Source organism: Micromesistius poutassou (assembly GCF_964030765.1).
Source record: "Micromesistius poutassou genome assembly, chromosome: 5".
Lineage (NCBI taxonomy): Eukaryota > Metazoa > Chordata > Actinopteri > Gadiformes > Gadidae > Micromesistius > Micromesistius poutassou.
Genome location: NC_140275.1, coordinates 11811667 through 11822072, shown reverse-complemented (window position 1 = coordinate 11822072; position 10406 = coordinate 11811667). Strand labels below are relative to the sequence as shown.

At 44.2% G+C, this 10406-nt stretch overlaps 1 protein-coding gene across 1 annotated transcript in view; it reads right to left on the bottom strand.

Moving 5' to 3' along the window:
- Positions 1 to 2403: 2403 nt before the first annotated feature.
- The window catches only part of rasef (RAS and EF-hand domain containing), a gene marked incomplete at its 5' end in the record, with an annotated part of 15303 nt that continues 7300 nt past the window's right edge, over positions 2404 to 10406 (bottom strand). The window contains 12 exons of the mRNA XM_084467882.1: positions 2404 to 2526; positions 2766 to 2842; positions 3017 to 3124; positions 3747 to 3861; positions 4567 to 4648; positions 5459 to 5609; positions 5967 to 6098; positions 6399 to 6819; positions 8672 to 8747; positions 8915 to 8985; positions 9263 to 9331; positions 10089 to 10204. Of these exons, the coding sequence (XP_084324008.1) occupies positions 2433 to 2526; positions 2766 to 2842; positions 3017 to 3124; positions 3747 to 3861; positions 4567 to 4648; positions 5459 to 5609; positions 5967 to 6098; positions 6399 to 6819; positions 8672 to 8747; positions 8915 to 8985; positions 9263 to 9331; positions 10089 to 10204 (1512 nt within the window). The 3' untranslated portion in view covers positions 2404 to 2432. The remainder of the gene's footprint in view (positions 2527 to 2765; positions 2843 to 3016; positions 3125 to 3746; positions 3862 to 4566; positions 4649 to 5458; positions 5610 to 5966; positions 6099 to 6398; positions 6820 to 8671; positions 8748 to 8914; positions 8986 to 9262; positions 9332 to 10088; positions 10205 to 10406) is intronic.

Genomic DNA, 10406 nt, shown 5'->3' with positions numbered 1-10406 from the left:
AGGGGAGGAGGAGGTGTGGGGGAGGAGGAGGTGTGGGGGAGGAGGAGGAGGAGGCATGGGGTGGGGGAGCAGGGTAGGAGGTGGATGAGGAGCTTGAGGGAGGAGCGTGGATGGATGAGGAGCGCAGGGTGGTGTTGCAGGGGGAGGAGGAGTGAAGGGGGGAGGAGGAGGTGTGGGGGAGGAGGAGTGAAGGGGAGGAGGAGGTGTGGGGGAGGAGGAGTGGCTCCTCATACTCGTACTCCACAATAAAAGCGACAACCAAACCACCTAACCCTAACCTGTTACCCCCACCAATGAAAGAGTCCATAACCCTAACCCTAGCACTGAAAATCAACCCTTAAACCCAACCCACTGGAACCCCTTACCCTTACCCTTACCCCAACCGTAGAACTGAAAACAAACTCATTAACTCACTAAAACCCAACCCATATGAACCCCAAACCTAAAGTGAAACCCGGGAACCAATCAGTATTTTATATATTAAAAACAAGTTGACGAGTACTTGTTTAGATTCACTCCATGATTAACCCCGATATTGACGTTTCATTTTAAAAAATGAGGTTTGTTGTCACGTGTTTCCCCGGAGGGTTATGGGGTAATGGTGTATGACGCCATTGACCAAATACGACAGTTGTGGATTAAACTATAGATTTTACTGGAAACAGTTGGGAAAATGTAAGTACACAACTCAACAAAATAGATAACATAGGTCGAGTTGTTTTTACATTTTTTTATTGCGGAAATGCTACATATCATAACTTGTGTGGGATTGGTCAAAGTATTTTTGATTTGATTTACTTAGGAAATATATTATGTTTGGCAGACTCTGTTATATAATATAATATGGTCTAATGAAGTAAAGAAAAAGGTACATTTTCATTTTAATATTTCATTAGAAGTCTACACTCAATAGACATACATATTCTCCAACTCATCACACATTTAGTTTCACTTTCAGCAATATGCAAAACAATCTCCCAACATTTAATACTATAATAGCTTCTGGATTAGCTCTAGTTGGATAGCCAAGACAATTTAACACTATAAAACCACGAGAACATTAAAGCAGTGGAGTCATAAATAAAATCCAAAGAAGTATCGCATAAGGATTTATATATTATTTCTATCAGCGTCCTCCTCTGATATTTGAGTACCTTCATTTCGGGAACTGAAGTCAGACTTCCTTGAATTCTCTGAATCATTTTGTCCCCAGAGACACTTAATCTCCCTTTCTTTCAGCACATTGTGACAGACCAACCCTTTCTCATAAATCCGGATGAAACTCACAGCCAGTTACTTCATAGCACAAGATTAATAAAACTAAAATATGAACATAAACATAAATGTGTTATTCTAATCATCCAGCCCCTGCATTAGGCGACATGCCATTGTGTTATTTTCCTTCAAATGAAATGTCTTCAAAATGTTTCGACTTTGCATAATGCCTGTGGCCAGCGCAGGAGGTAATATGTCAATAAAAATAAAATAAGTGACATGTATTAAACACACAGTACAATGAACATGCCTTTCTTGCCACATACATGAATCTCACTCATACTCGCATCACATCCAAGAACCAAACAACTTCTTAAAAAAGGAGTCATGTTAACAACTGCATATGACTTAGGACATGTACAAGTATCTTATTTATCGCTAGAGTTACATGGCCAGCAAAGACTTAAAGGACAATTCTGGTATTTTGAACATTGATTTCTGTTGGAAGACTCATTGCTCGTTGACCGGAAATGGAAACGGGGGCTGTTTACGCTTGTTTGTAGTCTTTTTGCTCGGTTCTCCGTCTCAACAGTAGGGCTAGAACCGAGCGAAAAGACTACAACCTTTTTAACCTCTACAACCCTTTCCGTTTCCGGTCAACAAACAATGAGTCTTCCAACAGAAATCAATGGATTTACAAAATGCCAAATAAAACACGACAGAAACTGTATTTCGCTACGATACTTGAATTGGAACATCAACAAACACCACTAACCACTCGGTGAGTTGCACGTTTCTGAAAACAAACATTTAGTTGTTGTTTTAAGGACAGGTTTGTGAATGCCCGTAGCCAGCCATTCTGAAGCAGGCAGGGGCGATTCTAAATGAGCCAAATACCCGAGACAGGACCAATAGTCAACATTTCGCTGTCAACCACTCTATTTCATCCTAGACAAACAAGAAAGGGGCCTCAATGTTCAAAATACCAGAAGCACATATTGAGAGAAAGAACTCTAGAAAGCAGCAAAGCCAAGGATGCAGTGTGCTGAACGTATCCACACCATTTCTTATTTACTTTGTTCTGATAAAATGATATTGCTGTCGTGTTCCAGTCTACATATTCTTCTTTAGAGTTAATTTCATGTGAGTGTAGAAGAGGGCGGAGTGTCTTGTCTTTCAGTGACACAACAGCTGTCTGGAGTTGTATCGCAGGTCTGTCAGCAACAGGAGGAGATGGGTTTGTTCCTGGAAGGTTTCAAACTTGTTGTTGACATGTACCTGTCCTCCAATAGGACCTTCTTAGTGACCTCTCTGGGGTGGGACATAACATGGAACAAGGAAAATTAGAAGAAATGGAATGAAATGGAATGTTAGCAATTTCGAGGGTTAATGTAATTGAGAGTTCATTGTATGTTCGACCACTAGAGGGCAGTAAAGGACAATAATACTACTGTGCACTGGCGTCAACCTTTTCCATTTCTAAGGCATGAGTTATGAGGTGGTGAGAATTTGCCAGTCACTCTATGCACGCCTTTTAATTTGTGTCTTACCTGGCCAGGTGTAGAACAGCCTCCAGGACATTGGACCCGTCTTTAGCACTTGTCTCACAGAACAGAGCGTTGTAGGTCTGTTGAAGGGACATTGTTATTATGAATTATCTGTCATAATTAACATATCGACATGATTATAATGTGGTCTCTCAGTGTATGTTACTATTCATTCAGTTCTATTTTTCACGCATGTGTGTGTGCAGAGATGTGTGAGCGTGTGTAATGTGTGTATGTGCGTGAGTGTGTCTTACCATAGCTAGTTTTTCTCCATAGCTGGTCGGGACACAGGCTATTCCTTGCTGCCTCATGTCACACTTGTTGCCCACCAACATGATGGGTATGTCATCATGTGACAAATCCTGAGAGAAGCACAGGAGACCAGGGGGAACCAGGAAACAACATTGACACAGGCACAGCGTATGTGGAGTTTGCCTGTCTACTCGGGTTTCCATGGCGACGCCCATATTGATTTCTACATTATACCCTATGAGTCCTCTTTGCCTTTAGGACACTGGGCTACACGCAGAAACACAGCAACATGCAAATACTGACCAGACACAACACACACAAAAACAAAATGCAAAATACGACTGCCAGTGTTTGACATTTAACACTTATTTTTGTTTCTGCAGTTTGCCTGTGAGCAGTCATCATCACAAATTCAGAAACAATGACCAAACACCAAATAGCACATTCATTCTCCCTCCAATAGCTTAGCACAATTAGCACTTGGCAACTCACGTATCTGCTGCATGTAAAAAGAGGATAATAAAATCAACCAGGATTATCATTATTATTATATCTATAGAAAAACCTGCCATTGAGAAATAAAACTACAAAAACGACACTGCTTTACCATAAGCAAGTAGTGGTGGATTCATAGTGTTTGTGTGAAAGTTATGGTTCATATGTGTGTATGTGCTAGTGAACAGTGTGTGTGTGTGTGTGGGGGGGGGGGGGGGGGGGGGGGCAGTGTGTTACCTCGATCATGTCAACCCATTCCCTAACATTGAGGAAGCTCCTTTCACAGGTGACATCGTACAGCAGCAGAACGCCTTCGGCGCGGCGGAAGTAGGACTTTGCGATGCTGCGGAACCTAGCAAGGCAAGTTAAGTCCCTTTTATTTGTGGCCCTCAATGACAGTTACAGTCTCAAAGGGCTTCACAGGCTGTATGATACTAGACCCAGTAACCTCAGCTCCCCTGCCAAAGAGCAAGGTAAACTTATTCATCAAGGAAGAATCCGTGAGAAGGAACGCAGAACAATAAGATAGGGAAGGGAAATGAATAGGGAAATTAAAAATCACATCCAGTCTGAATGCTTTTAAAAAGAGAATCAAGGCCTGGTTACTAGAGAGGGTAGCTGAATGGAGCAGGGGGCCAGCTACTGTCTTTTATTTTTATTTAAGAAAAATGTGGTTTTATTTAATTTTTTACTGGTTGTAATACACTCTGTTAGTGTCTTGTCGTGGCTTGTCTTGTCCTGTCCTGATGTTTTATGTGAGGACCACAATGGAAATAAGTCCTGGACTTTATTGTGTTTTTATCCTCAATTGTGTTTTGTTGATGTCTTTTAATGTGTGTAAGACATTTCTGATACAATTAAATAAATCAAAATCAAAATCAAGATGTTCCCCTTGTTAAAGTTGTGGTTCCCTTCAAGCTAAACGACAGAGCATACACTGCTACCAGATGCAGGCTTTTATGCATATTTTGGTCTGATGCGATTTCACAGAAAGACCAGTTTGGTTACTTGCAGATAGTACACTAGTACACAAGCAGAGAGAGACAGAAAGACCCACCTCTCCTGTCCTGCAGTGTCCCATAGCTGAAGAACAGTAGGCTCTCCATCAACGGTGAGAGTCTTCATCTGGAAATCCACACCTGGAGATAATTACAACTTCACAAATTAAACACGTACACTTTTAGCAACGCAAGCATATTTTGTTAACAGGGTTTGTCTCAGGGGAAGGATGTTAACCCTAGATCTAAAAATAGTTAAGCACTTCCCGCATGCTCCTTTTATATAGCAAATGGATCACAAGCAAAGATCAAACAACCGGGGATACTGTTATCAGTATAATCGACGTGAAGACTTTCCAGCTAGGAGAGGTCATCAGAACAACACCGTTCTACAACAGTACACGTGATAACTTTCCTTAGCACACAGCTCTGGTTGTCGTACGGGAAATTCCCAGGAAAGTCCGGTCATATGAAAGTGGGACATAAACAGTTTAGGCTCGGTTACATTGATTTCTCCTCAGAGCAGCAGCAGTGCTAGGAAAACTGAGCTGCTTCGCCGTCATTAAATGCAAGGACAAACGTAGCCAATTATCTGACCAATAATAACCTTCCGATGACTTAACCGATCATGTTTGCTCTATGTGGCCGTAAGGCTGGCTGGTAGGTGCCAAGCCGATTCGGTGGTCGATTGAGTTTCTCGTCGAGCTTTCACCAATTGCAACGGCGTGTACGACAGAGATTGTGGGAACCGTTTGGAGAGTAGCAGGAAGTGCGATGCAAAAACGCGATAGATGTCATCAGAACGCGGTGGCAGCGTATTTGCCTGGCGAGCGCACTTCATCACAATCAGATACGGCCAGGGAGGGTTTAGACTGTGTTGTCTGGCGTTTCATCAAAACATAATCTCGTCCACCATCTCCTCCTCCTCCTCCTCCTCCTCCTCCGACCTACCCAGAGTAGAGCTGCTGTTCAGTTTGAACTCGTTCTTGCAGAGGCGGAGCAGGAAGCTGGATTTGCCGACGGCCGCGTCCCCGGCCAGCACGATGCGGTAGGCCTTCTCTGACGACATGAAGCCCAGCTCTACGCAGTCCTTCGGCCTCTCCTGAGAGGACCCATCAACCACGGGGATGTGTAAGAGGCCACCGCGTGATAAGGAAAGTCGATGAAGAAGGCAGTATTGTTATTAGCACCTGAGACATAAACATCATGAGAAATTTATCGATGGCACACATTTATGTCACTTTTCCCTTATCGCTTCGCTTAAATGCTAATTCAAATTTGATCATTTAGCAATTTTACCCAACATAATTGAGGTCGACTGCAGGCACTGGGATTAAAACCCAGAACCCTTTTGGGTAAAACCCTCCAGGCACTAGAATAACTAATTCTTTTTCACTTTTCAGTTATAAACAACCGCTCTCCAAACCTGCATTGAATGTTCATGAGTCTCCTTCCTTACCTGAGCCGTGAAGGCAGCGAGGGCTTTGCGGGTCGTGGTGGACGAGTTATTTCTGCTGACAGGCTGAGAAGTCAGCCAGTCCAAACCGCTGTCAGACCCAAACTGTGAATCCCCATCTTGCGCCTCCGTTGGCTACACAGTAAAGACAAATCATCCAAACTGGGTCATTTCAATGTATGTAGGTCACATATCCAGTATTCTAAGGCAAGAGACACAATGACAACACAACTACTTTAATCAACCTAAGACCTGACCTGTCAACCTAAGAAATTACAGAACTGCAATTTTAAAACACAGATCAACTTTAAGTATCTGAATTATTTACTGAATGTCGATTTGGGGGATGATAACAATGCACTGTATTCAATATAAAATTCATTACAAACTTAAGGTTATGCCTGCATGCGCGTACGTACAGTATGTGTGACTTACATCAACCTCAGAGTAATCCCCCGTCATGCTATCCTCAGTGTCATTCGCTCCTCGGTTCACCCCCTTCTCTTCCTCTCCCACCTCCTTCTCCACTTCTTCCGTTGTCTCCTCCTCCTCCTCCCCTTCCACCTTCATCTCCTCTTCGTCCTCTTTCTCCCCATTCTCCTCCTCCTCCTCCTCCTGACACTTGGCCTCTGGCTCTGAGTCGTAGTCCCCCCGCGAGCCCCTCAGCGTGGACAGCCCGCTGTCCATGCAGCTCTCCGGCAGGCTGTCCTCCTCACACTCGCTGCTGTGGCGGCGGCGGCGGAGGCCCGGGTCGCACATGGCCAGGGCCAGGGTGTCACAGCTGGGCCGGCGGCGGTACAGGCGCCCCACCGGCGGCTCCTCCTCCTCCTCCTCCTCCTCCGACCGCTCGTACAACCTGAGGCCCGGTGGGAGGAATGTGTTATGGTGCAAAAGATCAAAATGTCTCCACGCCCATGTCCACTTCCTGCATCCTTGAGCAACATGCCCTGACTCCTATCTGGCCCCTCATTCGCCTGGAGACCATCCCGATCATGACCTTGCGTTATCTTCCACTACACGGATCAGTCTGGACCTCTAGCCACCCACATCCATTTTAAAAGAAATGACAATGTAATCAGGACCAATCAGGGACTGTCGTAGTTGTTGACGTAAACGGGCCAATCAGGGACTGTGTCGTAGTTGATGAGGTAAACGGGCCAATCAGGGACTGTGTCGTAGTTGATGACGTAAACGGGCCAATCAGGGACTGTGTCGTAGTTGATGACGTAAACGGGCCAATCAGGGACTGTGTCGTAGTTGATGACGTAAACGGGCCAATCAGGGACTATGTCGTAGTTGATGACGTAAACGGGCCAATCAGGGACTGTGTCGTAGTTGATGACGTAAACGGGCCAATCAGGGACTATGTCGTAGTTGATGACGTAAACGGGCCAATCAGGGACTGTGTCGTAGTTGATGACGTAAACGGGCCAATCAGGGACTGTGTCGTAGTTGATGACGTAAACGGGCCAATCAGGGACTGTGTCGTAGTTGATGACGTAAAATATGGGCTATAGCTGGAAAAACCAGAATGGCAACGAGCGATAGCATTCATTTTAGTAGAGTAAACACAGCCATGAGTGCAGTTATGCAGAAATAGACTCAATTACAACTATTGAACGAGAACATGAGTATGCAGTTTCTCGGTGGAGAAGACATTTTCCCCTGTGCTTCTTCATTCCGTGAATCCATTGAACAGTGCACCATGATTGTGTCACATGTTTTGATACGCTGATTGGCTGAAAGAGTTTTTTTTTTTTTTTTATGTTGTAAATAGTGAATGAAAGCTGAATGGGACCTTCTTGCTTTGCTGTGTTTGCTTCATGGTGTCATGCTCACTAGAACAGGATACAAATTGTTACCTATTTCCTGTTGGCTCCTATTTAATACTTTTCTGTCTTGGGCTGTCTGGCTTCCAAAACATTTTTGAAATCTACTTTCAAGTGCTGTCACCTCGCTCACTGTGTGCAAATAAACTTGTTGAGTTGCATGCATCATTATGTTGTAAATTCATGCAAATGCCATGCAAGTGGAGCTACCTGTTCATACCAGATACATTAGCGACAAGGAGAGAAGTGACTCCATTGGCTTTGTACGTCAGTGGCTGACGTACTTTTAAAAGTACGTCACAAGCCTCTGCCTAGTGGCAGAGGCTTGGGAACGGATTTAAACAAGCCTTGTTCATACATAGTACCTTTCTCACACTCAACTTTAAACATGGTGTGTGTGTGTGTGTTTGTGCTGGGGTGGGTGGGTAGGTGGGTTTTCGTGCGGGTGGGTGGGTAGGTGGGGTTGTCTGTGGGATGGTGTGTGTGTATGTGTGAGACAGAGAGAAAGTATGACAGTCAAATTTATGGTTAGGATGGATTGTGCATGAGGTCACTCTATGGATCTCTTTTTTTTATGTCTTTTAGTTTCGGCTGCCTGAACAAGTAAAAGAAAGTCAAATAAAATTACAAAAAATATAAAATGATTACTGAATCACTAATGACATCTCTTTATGCCGTGGAAACTTTTTGCAATAATTGTACATTAATTGACCATTCATTATTGATTAACTAATTACTTATTGCAGTAGTAAGATTTATTATATAGCATTCCAATCGTTTTTAACTGGTTGAACAAAATTGTTTCACAATTCCCATGTGACAGGAAGGGAATGCTTACAATGAAGTATTAAGTCAAATACGTTTTGGTTTGTGTCTTACCTGTCGATCAAGGCGTACGGTGACGAGTAGCAGATGCTTTTGCTTCTGTTTCTACTGAATTCCGTCACACCGCTTCCTATCTGCAGAAAACAACATCATACATGAATACACTTTTGCTCTAATGTTGATATTTGAGATTTGTGTGTGTTTCAATGGATAGTAGGTGTGTGTGTGTGTGCATGTGTGTGTGTGTGTGTGTGTGTGTGTGTGTGTGTGTGTGTGTGTGTGTGTGTGCGTGTGCACTTGCCCTGCTGCTCCTCTCTAGTGATGTCCTCAAACCATCGTTAGAGTCATGAAGCTTCCTGTTTGCCAACCTTCATACATTAAAAAAAAGAGTATACGTTTTTTTTTTATTCAACAGTATATATTTAACAACAGTATACATTTATATCTATACATAAATACGTTCACAAACCAACAATTATTTGTAGTCTACACTGGGTATACTACTGTGTGAGTGTGCGTGTATGTGTGTGTTTGTGTGTACGTGCCTGTGTGTGTGTGCGTGTGTGTGTGCGTGTGTGTGTGAGTGTATGTGTGTGCGACTGTGCGCGTGTGTGAGTGGGTTTACGGTGTGATTTGCATACTTACTGCAGCACCTCTATCTGTCTCTCTAGACTGTCCCTCTCATCAGAAAACACCTTCATCATCTCTTCGTCTCTGCATCATTAAGAAGCAGGAATTGGTAAAAAAAAAACACATGTCTGTCATTGATTAGTAGTAATTAACACACCAATGTTGAAAACAAATAGCATGAATAAGTGACAGTATGGTAATATATGAATGGACTAATCGTATCTCTCTCAAAGACACACGAGCTCAAACATGCAGGCGGTAACGTACACAGAGCCTCAGACTGCATATACTCTCAAACTGGATTCTCTCATTGTTGCCCTGTTGCCGGGGTAACCCTGCCGAGGCAGTCATTGTGCATGTGAAGTCACACCAGGATATCCTGTTGCATGCTACATAAACAGCCCTGGGACTCTGGTCTGTCAGTCAGTCTGTCTGGGGGGGCGTGGCCTCCCACTCTCACCCGCCCACAGTTTATCCTTTGCCTCTGTCCCATTCTGCCTACAAGTGTCTGGTTTGTCATTTGCTTATCGGTCACGACCGCATTAAAAGATATCCATCTGAGAAAAGTACTGCACAGGCAAACACTGAGTGAGGGACAGAAATCACAATCACCTCTTTAATAATCTCAGCACAAAAATAACCAAAAGAGCATGAAGTCTTCAGAAAGCAATTATGAATAAATAAATGAACACGACTCAACCCTAGCTAAAAAAAAACTGTGGGGGGAAAAGTGGTGTTTAAACACCCAATGTCACCCCTAACTTAACAAGGAAACGAAAAAAGGGAAGCAAAATTCAAACTTTAAAGCCAAACCCAATTGGAGGCCAAACTGAGGTCTCACCGTTCAGAGTTGATGCTCTGATCCGCTAGGTCGGTCTTCAGAGAGTCCATGTCACTCTGCAGACAAGCGATGTTGGTCTGGGATTTCATGAGGTCCTGCTTCATCCGCTGGTTCTCCTGAGAAGGAGGGGGAGAAGGAGGAGGAGGAGGAGGGGGAGGAGGGGGAGGAGGAGAAGGAGGAGGAGGTGGAGGGGGGAGGAGGAGGAGGAGGAGGAGGTGGAGGGGGAGGAGGGGGAGGAGGAGGAGGAGAAGGAGGAGAAGGAGGAGGAGGTGGAGGGGGGAGGAGGAGGGGGAGAAGGAGGAGGAGGAGGTGGAGGAG